General features: G+C 36.8%; 1 protein-coding gene across 9 annotated transcripts in view; it reads left to right on the plus strand.

Annotated features, from left to right (window-relative positions):
- The window catches only part of chd3 (chromodomain helicase DNA binding protein 3), a 66,779-nt gene that overhangs the window by 35,531 nt on the left and 12,458 nt on the right, over window positions 1–18,790 (plus strand). For all 9 annotated transcript variants that reach the window (XM_077227654.1, XM_077227655.1, XM_077227650.1 and 6 more), the window contains exons 32-39: window positions 1,374–1,608; window positions 1,694–1,819; window positions 2,006–2,134; window positions 5,181–5,289; window positions 6,604–6,736; window positions 13,083–13,278; window positions 14,354–14,517; window positions 16,550–16,676. In XM_077227654.1, the coding sequence (XP_077083769.1) occupies window positions 1,374–1,608; window positions 1,694–1,819; window positions 2,006–2,134; window positions 5,181–5,289; window positions 6,604–6,736; window positions 13,083–13,278; window positions 14,354–14,517; window positions 16,550–16,676 (1,219 nt within the window). The remainder of the gene's footprint in view (window positions 1–1,373; window positions 1,609–1,693; window positions 1,820–2,005; window positions 2,135–5,180; window positions 5,290–6,603; window positions 6,737–13,082; window positions 13,279–14,353; window positions 14,518–16,549; window positions 16,677–18,790) is intronic.

Here is an 18,790-nt window from a genome sequence, read left to right on the forward strand (position 1 = left end):
GGCAGGGATTATTTTATTGCACAGGTTTAGCAAAACACTGAATGAACCTGTCGGTATAAATCTAGTGTTTCAGAAAGTGTGTGAGAGAGCATGCGTGTATGTTTGCTTTGTTTTTTTGGTTTGGTTTGCTGGTTGGTTTGGAGCTGCTTTTAGTGGTGGCTTTAATGATCTGTTAAGAATTATATAATGTAATAATGTTTTTTAATTTTAAAGTTACTATAAAGTGAAACCTATGATTTAGAGAGCATACACGACTGTTCAAAAGTTTGGGACTTAAGATAATTTTATGTGTTTGAAAGAAGTCTCATGTTCACCAGAACTGAATTTGTCACATGATCCTTCAGAAATCATTCTAATATGCTGATTTGCTGCTCAAGAAACATGTACTATTATTAATTTTGAAAACAGCTGTGCTGCTTAATATTTTTGCAAAATACAGTTTTCATTTGGTAACATTGTAAAGGTTTTTACTGTATCTTTTTGATCAGCTTAATGCATCCTTGCTGAATAAGAATAATGATTTCATTCAAACAAAATCTTACTGACTCCATAGTTTTAATAGTAGTATATTAAAGTAAAAATAACAAGTAAAACTTATCAGTACCTGTGCAAAATTAAGTATTTTACACCATAAGAACAAATATTTGACCTTGATAAGATTATATAACAGCTGTTTTTTGTTTGTACTTAAAAGGCATAGTTAACCCAAATATGATTTTGCCTTCTTTCTTCATTTACTCACTCTCATGTGGAACATAGAAGATGTTTTGAGAAACTTGTCATTGTTGTTTTTTTGTCAATGGAAGTCAGTGGGCACTAAAATTGTTTGGCTATCAATATTCTTCTAAATATCTTCTTTTATGTTCTGCAGAAGAAATAGTCATACAGATTTGGAACAACATAAGGGCGAATAAATAATGACGGATCCACAGATCCTGATGGAAATCTAAAGTCCCAAATCTCTAGCAATCTTTTGCAAAGGGGGTGTTTTAACCACATGCACAGCACATTTTGTTAATTTAAGCTCAATTTGAACAAATCTAATGTAAAACAGCTCTGTTCCAGGATGGATCCCTGAAGAAGCAGGAAGCAAACAGTCCCAAATCCTGCATTAGTGACTGTCCTTAGTGGAACATCTGCTATAATGTAATGAAATAAACATCTGTTTTAATATAATGATATATGTATGATTTATCTGTTGCTGGGTACAAAATGATTTTGTCAGGATGCAGCTTTTGAATGACTGTAAATGGCTTTTCCGGGGTGCCTAAAGAAGCTGGAAGTACCGCTGCGAGTGTTTGTTTGTAGACTGTAACTTCATGTAAAGACATGCGAAAGTCAAATTAAGAGAGTGTTTCTTTCTCTTCTTCCAGACTTCCACCACTGTGGAAGAGGGTGAGAAAGATCCCGCAACCAGTGAAAAAGCTCAGACATCTGAAAGTCCAACCAGAGCATCCGATGACTCAAAAACGAAAGAAAATCCTGACATTTCTCAGTCTTCTCCGAAAGAAAAGGGTGAGAAAGAAAAACAAGACGAGGAGAGCACTGAAAAAGACGCCCGCCTAGAGAAAACGTCTGAGTCCCCGTCCATTAAAGATGAGAGCAGAGGTACCTGTGGCAGAAACTGGTGAAATCGGATCGGATTGGCTGTAATGCCAGCCGGTCAATGGCTGATTGTTGTCTGTCATTACAGAGGCTCTGAAAGGGGACAAGGGAGAGAAGACTGGAGAAGAGAAAGAGAAGAGTGTAGTGACGTCTCCTCCTACAGAAACAACAGAAAAGAAAGACAAGTTGGAACAATCTTCTGATGTCAAAAAAGGTGAATGTTACAATGCTACTCTTTCTTTCTTATCATTTTGTATGTTTCATAGTGGCATAGAGAAGAATAAAAACTACCTGATCAAAGGCGTTTGTACAGTCTGTCACAAAAACTGAGTAAGTGCTTTCAATTACTAAATTAATCATGATATAAACCTGTTTTTTCCTTTTTTCCATCGGGACACAGAGGAGGTGAAGGGTGAAAGGGATGCTGGGAAGGAGGGCGGAGGGCAGAGGGAGGAAGTGCCCAAAGGTAACGGCAAACCCATAGAGCGCCCACGGTTTATGTTCAACATCGCAGATGGAGGATTCACAGGTAAACTCAACCATTGGATTGTTTAGAGCTGCTGTGTGGCATTTCGTGTTGAAATACTTTTAATCTGCCATCTCAATGTGTACTTTATTTAAACTTTAGTGTCGATTACCTGAGCTATTAAATAATGTGAGTGAATAATCATATTAAGACAATGCTGATATGACAAGTACTTGCATATATATATATATATATATATATATATAAATGTATGTAGATTATATGTTAAAGGTACATTAAGTAACTTTTGGCCCTCTAGCAGGACATAAAAAAAAATGCATGCATTTTACAGATGAACATTGTATTGGTTTTGCTTTGGCTCTGTGTGACTGTGTGGATGAATATGGTTCTTTAACTCAATAACTAAAAAGAGAGTAAGATATATAATCCTGCTGCCCAAAAAGCATTCAGTGCTAGGCTTAAGAGATATAACCAGTTTAGATGGAAAGAATCTCAAGCTGACTAGCTGAAGACGTTACTGTAGCTTTACCCATTAATGGCGATGGTACTGCGTTGAAAATACATTCCAGCACAGCGCTAAAACAACTATGATGAAATGAGCCTTTACAATAGATAATGCGTTACAATGAACTCTGTTAGAGAGCTATATGGCTGTTTATCTGTTCAATAAAACACTTTACTCATCTATGGAGTGATAAAAACATCATCTCTGCGTCGGTTTTAAAACATTTCAAATCCTTCACTTCTCGCCATCTCCGAAAAGCCAAGTCAATGTTGATTCTTGTTTTATGACGAGCTCTGTCTCGTTCTCCTTTTGTTCGCCGTTTGTTTAAACGGGTGATTCCCGGAGGTTTGAGATTTAGCTGCTCCATGTCAACCTTTCTCGCTCGTTGTGCCTAAACTCTGCCACACACACCAGACACACATCAAAGTAGCCGTGGAAACTTCTCTCTATTTACGGATATGAGACACGCACGGGCGAGTGACGCATGTACACAATTTCCCCTGAAAACCATCCCGACAGGTCTAAAATATAAACACTTATAATAGGTTTACCATAGTGAATCAGGGTAAGACAAAAACACGTTTGGAACAAGGATTGATGATGTATTGACTCATTATTTAAATTTTGTTAATTTTGAACAAAAAAAAGTTGCATAGTATACTTTTCACTTTATGTTGTAAACAGCAGGGCTCAAGAAAGCATATTTTTCAAATTTCAAATATATTTCGTTTAAACCTTCAAATGCCAAATTATATTATAAAATGTACTTTGAGTGGCAAGACAATATTTACGGCAAATATTTCCATTTTTTTTGGACAATATAAATATATACATTGAAAATATATTTGCTAATATATTTTTGGGATGTTGTTTATATAAGTAAGCTTAGCAAAATACATTAATATAATATCAATATATTTTATCATCTATGTTAGATATATATATATATATATATATTACTTTTTTTTTTTTTTTTGCTGTATGGGCAAGACCACTCTTTATGAGCTGTGATGTCAATGGCAAAATAAACATTTCATGCTTTTAAGAGCCTTCCAAAAACATCTATTATATAATACAATTTTGCTTGGGAAAAAAAATTCTGATTACACAGCTGATTTTGAAAGGCCGTCAATGGAAAAAGATGCTGTTTGCCTTCTGATGGTGTAATAATGGCATCTTCCAGTAGGGGCCAACAGGACCGTGTTTAGAAACAACATTTTTGCATTTTTGTTTGGTGTCGCTAATAGCACAGTAAAACCCTGCAGCTTATGGATGCATTTTTGATATTCATATTTATTTGATTTACAAAAGGCTGGTTCAGTAGCTCTATTCTGACTCCTACATCTGGACCTTTATCCTTCGTACATCACGCTAGTTAATTTTCTGCCAAGTGTTTTTACAAGCACAGTAACGTGCCAGGTAATAGTGTCGACATTATGTAAAGCTGCTCGCTCATGTAAAGGGAAGCTTGTACTGTTATGATAAAGCGCAATGAAACAGTGTGTTGTTGAGTAACATGACTTGTGTGGTTACATTGTGAAGGAGTAGTTCAGCTTCTCTGAGCTTCCGCTGAGCGGTTTTAGCAGGAACGGCAAGCAGTGATTTCATCTGTCAGTGGTTTACAAAGACTTCCCTTAGATTATTTTCCATCGTTCACCATTGATTATTTCCTAAAATGACTTGTGTTGAAATGCGAAAACCTATGATTTCATGTATTCTGCTTATGTTCATGGTCAATCAGTATGTAAATGTACACTCGTGTGTTTATATTTTGTGTGCAGATACTGTATAAGTGCATGCATCAGTATTTCTCTGCGAGACTAATACTATGAATAATTGGTGTGTGGTGAGGGTGGATACTGTAATGGGACTATTGGGAATATAAAGGGAAAGTTCAGGAGTAGGTGTGCCATTTCCCATTACAAAATCTGAGATTTTTTTAAAAAAATGAGTGTAATGACCAACACACTGAACTGTTTAATATGATTCATCACCTGACTAAGATCATCAGGGGGAGGGTCACTTGAAAAACATTGAATTTGGGTTTGTTTTTTACAATTTCAAACTCCCAGAGATTCATAAAATGGCATAAAATGATTATCAGCCATATGTTTTTAATGACTTTTTTTTTATTCTGCCCTGTTCGTGATCAAATACCAGATAGATACTCAAATCCAACACCTGTCATCTCAACAACCCTCAGTTAGCAAGCTACGCTAGTGGTCATTCTCTGGTCTATTATTTCTTTGATTTTTCCCAGCCGCAGTCGCTATAAATAGTTTCAGTTCCCAGAAGCCAATCACTTTGCATAGTTTAATTTACAACTTTAAAAGAGAACAACTAAACATCATACTTACTATAGCTATAAACATTTCACCAGCGTCGATAAAACATTTCAAGCAAACACTAAGCATACAGCCTGCACTCTGGACAAATCATTTAGTTTATAGCTAGATAAACACGATTTATGCGCATGCTGGCATGTTGTGGGAGGATTGATGCCTTTTGTTTATTTTCTCGTCAGCAGGTATAAATGGATGGTATCTGATATCTGGCCGTGTTGTGTTTTTCTCTTTTGCACAGAGCTCCACACTCTTTGGCAGAACGAGGAGCGGGCGGCCATTTCATCAGGCAAGATCAATGAGATCTGGCACCGGCGACACGACTTCTGGCTGCTGGCAGGCATCGTGTGGTATCCTTGGAGATAGGCTGTCACCGTAGAAACAATCCAGTTCCATTAATGTATATTTATACTGCGTTTGCTAAATGAAAAGTTTGTTTAGAGCTCAAAGCCAAGAAGAACAAGGCAATAAATGAGATGGAAAAAATTGAGTTCTTGCAAATACATTTATGTTGCTATAGCGAACACTACAGACAGCTAAATTGTTATTTTTTTCATTGAAATTTAAAAACCTCATGTTCTCAAGGTTCCTACGCCGTTTGGAATAGTATGGAATTTGATTTGAGTAATTTCCAGGTTCAGTTTTCTAAAATATCAAATTAAGAATTTCTAAAAAATAAATGTAACATACAAGCAGTGTGTTTTTCCATGACAAAAGTTTAGTGATTGTTTAGTGGTTGTCGAACACAACGGAATGAATTCAAGGCGCACAATTTCATGTTTGTCTTTACTATAAACTTTACTTGTTTGTCTCTTTTAAACGAATGTGTGTGTCCCATTCAAACCAGCAAAACGCATTCGACCGGATTGCTTTCATAGTGTAAACGCTCATGTGATCGGATGCATTCTAACATCCACAAAAGAACGTCTTCTCACCGGCTGCTGACCTGATGCTTAACATTATGGGAAGCGCTCTAGCCAGACGGGATTTAAACTTTGTTGACTGAAGACCCAAATTTGTTTTAAAGTACCAAGCACAATATTCTCTTACCATTCCTGATTTCTAACAATCACTCACAGCGTTCGGCTGATCTTGCGGCTGCAGAGCAAAAACCAAAGGTCTCCAGTCGTGTATATTTGTAAATTGCATGAGCTTATTTTGTCCATTACATTGGAAGATCTGAAAAAGCCCAAGTATTTACCCGCCCATAGACCCTCCACTCGAACAAATCAGGACAGAAATGGTTGAAAGTGGACAAAAGAGACGGATTAAAACACCAGGTGTAAACAGGAATGTGTCCCCCTCGTCTATTTGTGATCCGATCAACCTAAACACATCTTAATACCAGTTGTAAACGGGCTCAATCAGACTGCACAGAATCAAAACCAATGTTTTAATATATGCATGTTTTAAAACGTTTAAGGTTTCTTGTATCATTTAAGCGCATGTTATCACTTTGAGAAAACCAATGAAAAGAACAGAAAATAAAATACTTATAGATTATACATCAAATATAATGCTAAAAAAAATGCTGTATGAACCATTTATGTTACATATAGTCTATGGACATCTACAGAGAACTTGAGTCTGGAAAAGTATGGAATTATGAAAAGGAAAATGTGTAGGAACCCTGAAATTGTAGTTTGATCCTTGACCGGTTGCAGCCATGGCTATGCCCGGTGGCAGGACATTCAGAACGACCCTCAGTTCGCCATCATCAACGAACCTTTCAAAACTCAAGCCAACAAGGGAAACTTCTTAGAGATGAAAAACAAGTTCCTGGCCAGACGGTTTAAGGTATGTTGTAAATAAAGAATTTAACTAAAAAAATTTTTTTCTTTTTGTTTGTTGTGATATCCGTGGTGGAGGTTTAATTTAGTTTCATTGTGGCCTTTGTAGTTTTTATTTCTTGCGTTGTGGTAGGTCATTGTTTGAAAGCTGCTTCTTTCGTTCTGCCATTTGTATCATAATTATATACTTGTGTGTCTTGCTTTGGCATGCTTTCTTCTCTACCTTTTGTTCTGCTGTTTGTCTGACTCCTGCCTGAGAGATTTTATCTCTACATGTCGACGCGTCGCAATCGCAAACACAAAACCTGAATATGCTGACATATGTGACATATGCTTGTGAAACAGCCCTGTCTCATTGTTTTTCCTGTTTTTCTTTTCATCACATGTTTCATATCCTTTTCTCTACATCCTCCTTTTTCTTTTCTCAGCCTCCCTTGCTCTTTTTCTTTCGCTCTGTCTTTCTCTTCTTCTCTTACATAATTCCTTATGCGTTGAGCAACCTGAGAGCCGCTGTTATTCCAGTGGAACTTCTTTTAATTGGAAGCTGGTGCTTTCTCATGCTCGTAAATCACTGGAATGGTTTATCGTTCCAGACGTAATTCTTCTGTCAATTCTGGTCAATTTTTTAAATTCCCTTTTATTTCGTGACCTATTTTTTCGCTTTCGCCTCGATCCAGCTCTGGGTTCTCAATCTTTGTCTTTTTTTAATGTTCCCTTTGTGCTCTCTCAGCCACTTTCCTCTTTCACACATGATGCTTTTTTCCATTGTCTTTTCCTCACTTCGTCTTTTTTGAGACTATTTTCGTGCTTACCTGATGTAATGAAAAGGAAAAGCTACACCACCATTCAAATGTTTATAATCAGCAGGGCTTGACATTAACACCCACCAACTAGAGCTTAGATCGGGCCCAAAAAATCAAGCCCGACCCGACCCGAGCCCGTGCACGTTGTGTCCGAGCCCGGCCCGGCCCGACACATTAACTGTAATTATGAGCCCGAGCCCAATTTAAAACCGATCATTTTTAATACGTGGTTCGTTATAACCAGGGGCGACGCCAGATAATTTTTTAACGCAGGTGCTGAATGGGTGCTAGACCATTGACAGGGGGGAGCTGCGCAATTTTATATATATATATATATATATATATATATATTGTATAAATACTATTAATAAATGTGCAAAAATTGGCCACTTAATATTTAATATTCAATTATTTTAATTATCACAATGAAAGTTTTAATTTTATTAAATTGAACAAGCACAACATTCAGCATTCAATCAAATATTCTTTAAGATTCATTATTATTAATAATGTTATTTCGACATATGTGTGCGTGCAACAAGCAAGATGTGAATTTGTAAATTCGGTGACAAGCGTGCAGAATTGATTTAATTTATGATGAGATGGCTATAGTTCACGTGCTATGGTGACCGCGGCTCGCCGGCACCTCCATATCATGATTATTGTCTGCTATATTTGCTGCTTATTTATTAAATCCGGGCAATTGGTTGATGAAAAATTTATTAAAATTAAGATACAATTTATACAAAACGAAATTCACTTTAAAGAAAAGCTTTCTACAAAACAAAACATAATGAAGTGTTCAAAATCATGCCTGAACCACTCCATGTCTCCTGATATTGCGCATCCTCCTATCTACTCTGTTCACTTTCATAATCAACATAGATGGAAAAAAATAACATTATAATATTTTAATAAATATGAAACTAAATGCGCTTATTTAATGGCTACAACACGTACAGACTCTCTAGCAGCGCGCCGCACTTGCACTCAACAAAGCCAGCACATATGTTGTCACTGCCCACGACTAGTTTAAAATATTTCCATACCTCCGACTTTCCTTCATACTTGCTCAAAGTTAATTCTCCTGTTTTAATTTTTTTCTTTACTTCTTCAAGCTCCATGTTGCACTTAAGCTACACAATAGGCCTCATGTTACAGCATAGCGTGCGAGTGGAGGAGACGGTGCGCGTGACACGTGACATGCTTGATCATGGGCCCGACCCGAGCATAGTGGCGGGAAATATCGGCCCGGCCCGCGGGTCGGGTCGGGTCGGGTCGGGCTCGGGCTCGGGCAGAGAATCTAAGCTCTACCACCAACCCGCCAAATGTGCCATTCAGCAGTGGTGTGTAATGCAGTCACTCCTACTAGCCACTTTGGCTATATAATATATACATTTTTCAATTGTAGTCTTTTAAAAAGGCATCTGAAATAATTAACTAAGTGCAATGTAGTGTTGTCAAAAATATCAATGTATCAAATATCTGAAACTCTTACAATACTCATTTTCCACAGAATAGATACACGATACCAGCTGCGCTTTCTCTCTCTCTCATCTCTCCGACAGCGAGTGACACACAAACCCGCCTTTCCTCACTCACTCTTACTCACTGTTACAGGGCTTGAATTTCTGCATGGGATTGAGTAAAATTATGCACAATACGCTCAATCCCATGCAGAAATGCAGATTTTGTGCTCACATCCAAAGTGCAGCACATAAAGCCGCCTCTCAGCACTGAAACTGAGTTATTTTTCATGCTTATTGTGCTTAAACAGTCAAATACACACAATGTCAAAGTGCCAGTCTTGGCGAGTATTCACGTAAACACAGTCAGTTATGTTTTAAGTGAGCGTAAACAGCTTTGAAAGAAAATGCATGAGTAACAGTATAATGGATCCGTGCATCAGGTCTTAAAGTGACAGCAGCCTAATAAACCTGCTTCCAAATTATGAGATAATATTAAAAATATCTATATGGCAGTTTTTCCCTATGGTATCAATGTAAAAATTGTGGCTTTTGAAAATGCTGAGTTGCTAGTAACTTTTGAAAACCACCAGCCACACTGACTATTGGAACGGTGTCGTCTTAGCGGCCCCTAATTTAATAACAAATGATCATTTAGACGGAAGTGAATCAATCAAAACTAACTTTAGCTGGAAAAAACATTTTTCAAGAACCACTATAAAACCAAACCAATCTCTGTTACCTTAAATTATATGTTTATCTCTGTAAAGCTGCTTTGAAACAATCTACATTGTTAAAAGCGCTATATAAATGAGGATGACTTGACTTGACTTGACTTGACTATTGACTATTGAGCAACAAAGTTAATGTCAAGCCCTGATAGTCAGTAAGATAATTTTGTTTTTATTCAGCAAGGGTGCATCAAATTAATCAAAAGGGAAAGTCTATTTCAAATAAATGCAGTTTTTTTTTACTTTCTATTCATCAAAGAGTCCCAGTTTCCTCAAAAATATTAAGCAGAACAACTGTTTTCTATCCTGTTTTTTTCCCTTTCTTTGAAACACTCCGTTTTGATGGGCGTGTTGCATTGAAGACTTGGAAGTATACGCCCACTGCTATGATTGGGTAACACTTTTGGATTTTAAAATAATTTTCAACGCCATTACACATTACAAATGTGAAAAAAAATTGGTTGAAAAATGGCAACCGGTGAAATTCAGCCATACATAACAGTTTACTTGGGAGATACCACCGTTATAGTAGGATAACTATAGAAGGATAACTTATGTGTTATGAATGAATAACTCGTTTGTCGCACTGTCGTTCTTATATTAATCTTTCATTGTTTTCAGGAAAGATTTTAAACGATAGACAAAGCAATAGTGACACATGGTAAAAACACTGTTACTCAGGGGCGTAGAATTTAGTAGGGACGCAAGGGACGTGTCCCTACCAATATCCAGTGACACTGATTTGTCCCTAGCAATAATTTCGATCAAAAATTTAAATATATTTATATATAACCACTGTTGCCGGTTATGTCTTGTGGGTTTAATGTATTTCTTATTTTATTTAACCAGGAAACATCTAATTTAGATTAAAATCTCTTACAAGAGCGTTCTGAGAAAAATGCGCAAATCCTGGAACAAAAACGGTTAATAGCCTAGGTCCCGCCTGCTTAACACACATCGGTAAACTGATTGGCTTTGTGTTTTCCTTCTAACTTGTGAGAGGCTAGTTGTGTGAAGCGGCAAAACTCATTCCAAGGAAACCTAGATGCGGAAAACTAGAGTAATCTACAGTTCAGTGCACAAAAATACGGGGCAAATCGCGTCAAATAATGATTCGGGGACAGCTCAGTTTTTACAATATAATGTATGACAATCGCGGGATAAGTGGCAAACATAATCGTGTGTTTGTGTGCGTGTGTGCGCGCAAAGAGCACTGAAACTTAGTAAAAACATCACTTAGTATGATGTATAAGCCGGTTTCCAAAAAAAGGAAGCAAAGAAAATACCCATAAGGACAAGATTTTCGTATATTGCCATTTTTGTAGGGACAAAGACAATATGTCCCAGTCCCCACAAAGATAGCAATTTCCGAAATCCTTGTAGGGATTTTTTTTTAAACAGCTTATAAATCATACTAAGTGACGTTTTTTGAAAATGCAGAAAGTTTTCTGTGATAGGGTGAGGGGATAGAATACACAGTTTGTACAGTATAAAAAAATCATTATGACTATGGAAAGTCCACATTAAACATGAAAACACAAAATTGCTTGGTCTGTTGAAATGAGAAGTCTGTTTGATCAAGTTGAAACACTTGTCATCCCAGTCACATCAGCTGAGGCTGAAATAAGTTTCATTGCTCTTAGGACACTGAAAACATGGCTCAGAACAATGGCACAAGTTGCTGTGTGTCATGTCCAACATAAACTGGACAGTAATGATGTGAAACAAATATGCCAAAAGTTCATTTCTGTTAACGGGATAGTTTTCTTAAATGAAAATTCTGTTATCATTAAGTTGTTTCAAACCAGTTTCTTTCTTCTGGTGAACACAAAGGAAGATATTTCGAAGAATTTTGGTAACCAGACAGTTGATGTGCCCCATTGACTTCGATAGTATTTTTTTTTTTCTTACTATGGAAGTCAATGGGGTCCATCAACTGTCTGGTTACCAGCATCCTTCAAAATATCTTCTTTTGTGTTCAGTACAAGAAGGAAATTTATAAGGGTTTGAAACAACTTGTGGGAGGGCCAGAATTTTCATTTTTGGGTAAACTATCCCCTTAATGAAAGATGCAGACATGTATTTGGCTTCTTCAAAGAAGCAAGGAACAAGTCCGTATTGCACTATTGCATTGCACTATGAACGGAGTAAAGTTAAGTCTCTGTTAAAATCCCTTCTTGTCTTTATTAGTTACCATAACATTACAGAATTCATTAACGTATTGTTAAGGTCGATATAGACTAAAAACCTTAATATTATCCTATTAATCCTATTAATTTCCTGATTCGTCAGCTTCTGGGAATGTCCCCACCAATCTCAAAACCAAACCTACGCCCTTGCTCACACTTGTATGTTGCGAAAATACACTGTAAAAACATATGGACGTAGTGACTGTAGTGTCCGTGACGTCACCTATAAGTTTATGAAGGGCATTTTTGAAGCCCAAAGTGGGCGGTGCCGGCCGTCGCCATCTTGGCAGCGCGTCACTCCCAGATAACCGAAACTGGGCAAAGAGTCTGGATTAGCTGAGGTGATGTGACGGCTAACAGAAATCAGACCAATGGCTAGTAGTGACAGCAGCGGCAATCCACCTGTCACTCAAGTGGCCACGCCCTTAATTATGCAGAACTTTAAAGGGTAACTAAACACTAAATCAACTTTTTTTAGTTAATGATCTGTAAGAATGGAGCTTCATAAATGCTGTTCATTGATTTGAGTAAATTTTTTGACATTTGGGTTTAAAGTGTTTTAATTCTACAATATATGGTTTAAAAACGTCTGAGTGCTGCCCTCTTCAGGTTGAACGGTGGCTACTGCAGTTGAATTTTCCTATTGGAAGTTGTGGTACCAGCTAACCACGCCCTTGCCTACAGAGAAATGCGTCTCAGGTGCACGCAAAACGTTTTGAATTTGAAATCCTCAGAGGCATCTCTATGGTTTGCTGGAGTAATCCTGTGTTTGCATCTCTCGTATTTACTACTACCCAACATGTGTGAATCGGTGGCCTGGGCTAAAGCTAAAGCGGCCTGGGCTAAAGCGGCTTTTGTCACTCTTTGGCATAATAATGTGACAAAATCCGAAACAAGTCGTTTGCTGAGCTTGGTTTCAATCAAGGCTGTTTTTGGACTAACAAGGACGTTTTGAGTTCTGAAACTTACAGGGTATTTTTATAGTACAATGACCTATTATATGACAAAAAAATGAAGGAAAGTTTATAATATAAATGTTTTTTTAATAATTTTAGCTGCAGTGCTTTATTTATTTAGCATGCTGCAGCATTTATAAATTCATGACTTCCGAAGCACCAGTTTTGTAAAGATACAGTTTTACACATCTTTACATCTTTCTCTCAGTTGCTGGAGCAGGCCCTGGTGATAGAGGAGCAGTTGCGTCGGGCTGCGTACCTCAACATGACCCAGGACCCCACACACCCGGCCATGGCCCTGAACGCCCGCTTTGCAGAGGTTGAATGTCTAGCCGAGTCCCATCAGCATCTCAGTAAGGAGTCGCTTGCAGGAAACAAACCTGCCAATGCTGTCCTGCATAAGGGTAAGGAAAGTGTGTGTGTGTGATTTATCTCGTAAATATCTTTTAATGAGAAATGATGTATCAGAGGGAATATGTTTGTGTGTAACTCAGACAAAGTTTCCTGGCGTCTTGAGAGTCTTATAAAGGGCTTCTGGGTAGATCCAGCGGGACCATTGTTCCTGCCAGCTCTGATATGGGAACAGTTCAAGAACACAAGGCACTTTTAATATGTCCTGGAGTTTTCTCAAACATGTTGTTTAAACTGTAGCGATAAACCATTTATTGGATACCAGTTTACTTGGCATGTCACTCTTATGATTGCCTGCAATTGCTGAGAGAACTGCCAGTAAACTTTACTTTTGACAATCAGAATCAATTGTATCACTTTTAGTTCGCTTTTTGAACCTTAGATCGGTTTTTATATCTGATATTGATTAAAAAAAAGATATTGTTTTGTTTCAAAACAAGTTTAATTTATACAGTATGGTATTTATTAATATTTTCAATTAGCTCTTATTTTTATGTGTTCAGTGTTTATTTCAGTTGTTCATTATGTTTTAGTATTATGTTGTTGTAATTTTTATTATTTTGTGGAGGTTTTATATTTCCATGTAGCTTTAATTCATTTTTATTTAAGTTTTAGCATTTTTTTAATTTATGTGTGTTCTTGATTTATTTTATTCATGTTGTTTTTTAAGTTTTACATTTAATATTTATATTTTAATACATTTCTGCTTTATTTCAATTCAAGAAAAATATTTTTACTTTTACTTTTAGTTAACAATAACAACACTCTTCAATATTTTTTAGTATTTGATAAAGATTTTAATAATGTTCCCTCCCTCAGTTGTTAAAGTCAGCATGAAATCAAAGTTGGCCTTGTTTACTTTCTTAATATATGTTCCTGTTCTTATTTATTAGTACGTTATAAAAAAAAGTCTTCATAAAGGTTTTAAGTCAACAGATTGGCAGTTTATAAATAGTATTTTGTCTATTAGTAATTACACTTCAGTGCATTTTACCTTTAATAACAGATCCTGTCTGCTCCTTTTAGATTCTGCAACTTAGCATGTTGTAATAATGAATATTTTTGTAGTTCTTAACCAACTGGAGGAGCTTCTGAGTGACATGAAGGCAGACGTAACGCGGCTCCCGGCCACACTCTCCAGAGTCCCTCCCATCACGGCCCGCCTGCAGATGTCGGAGAGAAGCATCCTCAGCAGACTGGCCAACAAAGGCAACGAGACACACACCCCGCCGGTAAACACACAAACACATATGAATATACATATTCTCACAGATACTATCAATCAAAACGGTTGGAGTCAGTAAATATTATTATTATTTAATTTTTTTCAAATAAATTAATACTTTTTTTCAGCAAGGATTAAGTTGACCAAATCAGCATATAAGAATGATTTCTGAAGAATCATGTGACCCTGAAGACTGGAGTAATGATGCTGAAAATGTCACAGGAATAATTTACATTTTAAAAATGACTAAAATAGAAAAGAGTGTGTTTTAATTATTTGTGATTGTCCCGTTTGCTTCTCGTGAAGAGCACAGTTTATTGCTTCTTTCACATGCTATCGGAAATTTCCTACTTCCCACTTCTGAAGTCGTGATTTGTTGTCGGAAAGAACAGGAGGACACCAAATTTATTCTTGCCTATTTATTGGAAAAATCGCATTCAATTATATTTAGCGTCCCATTCACTGACAACCATATACATTTTCACAGCGCTATTTAGTCAGTCAGCTTTCTGACAGTTTTGGAATTTCGGTCAAATACAGGCTATTTTCGCTGTGTATAAAACATACAATATGCTTGCAAAGGTTTTTATTTATATTTGTAAATATGCATTACTTTAATTACAAGACAAGGCGATGTAGCTTTTGTGAAAAAACCCAGAATAAAGGCAAGGCAAGTTTATTTATATAGCACATTTCATACACAATGGTAATTCAAAGTGCTTTGCATAGAAGAAATTAAAATAATCAAAAGAAATAAGAATAATTAAAACAGTTTAGAATAAAAAAGAAAGTAAAATACAAACAGTTGGACGAACATTGGCACAGTGCTCTTTTATTAAATGCACAGCTAAAGCATACCAGTCACAGCAGCAATCGTTCTCCCCTCCACCGTGTTTAAAGTTTACGGCTCGCCCAACTCTGGAACTTGAGTGTCACAATTATCCCCGAGATTCCAGAGGTAAATATGACTTGAGAGGGCATTCATGTCCAACTTTTAACTAGGAAACTTGTATTTACGATAATTCTGATAGTATATGAAGGCAGCATATGTGCCGCAGTTTGTTGTTGTCTATGTGGACAGTAGACACTAAAGTAGCACACTAGAGTTGTGTCCCAAATGACGCACTATACACTATGCACGTAACCGTCTAGTGAAGGAACTTCATAAGGTTATTTTGTCATTCAACATAGGCGTCTGATGCCCCTCCCCCTCCGCTATGAAATTAAAGCTGTGACAGTTAATTCAAGCGTAGCGTCAATTCTGGCAGGTCACGTTAGTCAAGCTCGCATCAGCTGACTCTCAGCTGATCCACGTCTACCTATAGGAATACGACGCCTATCACTGTATTCATATATAAGCTCCTTCAGTATTATCAGCAGCTATGGTGTTTCTCAGGAGCTGATTATCCTCCTCCATCTCCAGGTCCTCCTCTCGTCCAGGCAGGATTTGGCATTCGGATTCCCCTTGAATCAGGATAAACTCTCTAATTATATTGTACATTAAAATATTGACATTAATGATATCTGCAATACATTCTTGCTGGTTCTTTTCTGTTTACCCTAAGAGGGGTTATTGCTGCTCTCCCTGCTCTTATCCATGCTAGGCTGCATGGATGCGCCCAGAACAGAACCATACCGCCAATCCAAACTGTGTGCTAATTGTCACTCGTCTTTGCCGATAGTGTTCCTGACAGAAATGCATGCCTTGTCCAACATTCCACACTTCGGTGCTTTCCTTGTTTATTAAGTGCATCATCCGGGTATTTAAAGTGCACTTTATTCTACTTGGAATTTTCAGTGTGAAAACACTACTTGCACTATTTATGCTACAAAACGTCATAGAATAGGAAATGCAAATTAGGACGCAACACACACTCACATGTGTTGCAGCCAAATGGCATTCTTAAAATGTGTAGTTTAAAAATGAATCTTACACAACTGTGAATTAAGTTCGTATTTTGACATGCTTTAAATGAAGTCCCTTTGGTTTCTCAGATTCATAACATACACACTTTCTCTCTCTTTCTCTATTTATCTAGCCTATTCCTTCAGGCCCGTATGCCACGCCACAGAACTTCGGCCATCCCTTCACACCTGCACCTTCAGCGGCTCTCACTCTAGCTGGGGCCAACTACGGCCAGATGCCCCCTGGCTCCTTCATATCAGGTCAGTTTTGCTGATCCATCCCCGGATAGAGCCCATAACCAAAACTAAACCAGACCAGCTTCCAGTGGTCTCATACTCGGGTTACTCTTAACCATTTTAAAGGCTTTTCAAATGCACTAATGAACAAATCAACTGCTCATATTAAAGGGAATGCTTGTACACAAGGTGATGAAACGGTTGATTTGAATGTTTGTGATGGCTTTAGAAACGGTCTGCTTGTGTGTTGAAAAGAAATAAGGAATTCTAAACATAAACTTTACAAAGTTCTTAAAGAGTCTAATTGACCAGCTGGGGGTATTGACATGTTTGTTTGGTTGGTTGAAATTTGAAAGGCAGATTTGATTGCCATCTGTTGCTCATGGCAGTCTCGAAGAATGTGAAAACAAAGTGCTTCTTGTGTGCAGCTCTGGATTCGAGCATCTGCTGGATGCCTTAAATGTGAATGATTTTGGATGTTAAATTCTCGTTTCGCACCTTAATATGCCGAGACAGCTATAAGTAAGCCATTCATAGGTTGATTCTGCTGAAAAGTGTAAACACTGTATCTCTGTGGTGCTATCAAAACATTTATCTGCACGGTTCAGCATCCAATGGCGTAAGATAGGGGCGGAGCCAACTGTTTGGCCGGCCAATGGCAGATGGGGAGGGGAGTGTTCTGAAAACCTGTTTGAAAGCAGTCATTTTTTTGCAGTTCTTTTAGTGACACAAGTGGTGTCGCACTTCACCTTTAAGAGCAGAGGATTTCTGGGTAATTTAGTAAAGTATGAATTTTCAGATAGGCAGGTTTGTGGGAAAAACAATTACACCATATACCATAAAACAACAGTGAATTTAGTTTTAGCAGTGAAAGAGAATTTATGTTTTTGCAACATTCCCCATAATGAGGTCTAACTACATACCCAACAAAACAATGCTAATTTTTGTAACATGTTTTAAATTAAATTGCAGTTTTTTGCAAAACTGTGATGTTAATGTGTACCTTTACCTACACATTGCACTTTTTCTAGTAAACATCTAGTCAGTAAGCGACTGAGATGTTTATCAGTATTTGTTTGACAGATTGTAATTCATTCTTCAACGGATTCAAACCAATGTTGTGAGTCTTTTTAACTGATTCATTAAAATAATCCATTCAAATGAATAATTTGTTTGGGAATCAGACTACAGAAGTGTTGTTTTAGTATTGTTTATATACAATTACAGATTTTATTTATATTTTTAAATTAATATTTTCAGTTTATGTCCTTTTGTTATTTTTATTTATTTTTATTTAATGTATTTTACTTTAGTGTAGCAGGTTAAACTAAACTTTTTGAAATGTTACCTTGGCAACTAACTGAAATTATTTTTCATATTACACCTAATATATATATATATATATATTAGGTGAAAAACTTAAAATTGTTTCATTTAGTCTTCTTATTTTATTTCAGCTTTTATTTAAATTAACACAAATGTTTTTAACAGTATAATAACGATAATAACCATGGCCTACACTGTTCGTCCTGTATGCTTGCAGAGACTCAGCAAGCAGTGACTTAGTAATGGATAAATGATCTCAATGGAGATTTTACTCATGATTAACGTGGCAAAATCAACACATGATTCAACTTCCCTCTGTTTTTCTCCCACTGTTTTCTCTCACTCTTTCTCTCTCAGTCTATTTGTGTATATGTGGGTGTACAAATGCTCCATTTCACAATAAATTGTGAGGTCAGTGTATGAGAGGCTGGATTTGACATGTCTCTAAAGCACTTTGAAGATGTAGCATTTATTCCTTTAAAAAGATTTAATCAGTGACCAAACTTCCAATGAACCTGGAATGATTTGTATTCCACATATTTAATTTAGTATATATATATATATATATTTTTTTTTTAATCATAAAACATGGCTACAAATTTAAACCCTTGCTCAATATGTTACTGCTCATAAATGAAAGCACTTATTCTGTCCTTCTGTCCCAAAAAAAAAAACTGACATAAGACACTCTTTACGTATTCATATTCCTGCAAAAATATGATTCTGGTTAGGACACTTAATTGCATTTTAATTTGAGAGGGCCCCCAGTGGAATTTTGGCTAAATAATTTCACGTTCTCCATCTTTGGTCCA

Source organism: Siphateles boraxobius, unplaced genomic scaffold (genome assembly GCF_051911475.1).
Source record: "Siphateles boraxobius isolate OS27281-9 unplaced genomic scaffold, OSU_SipBor_1 130, whole genome shotgun sequence".
Lineage (NCBI taxonomy): Eukaryota > Metazoa > Chordata > Actinopteri > Cypriniformes > Leuciscidae > Siphateles > Siphateles boraxobius.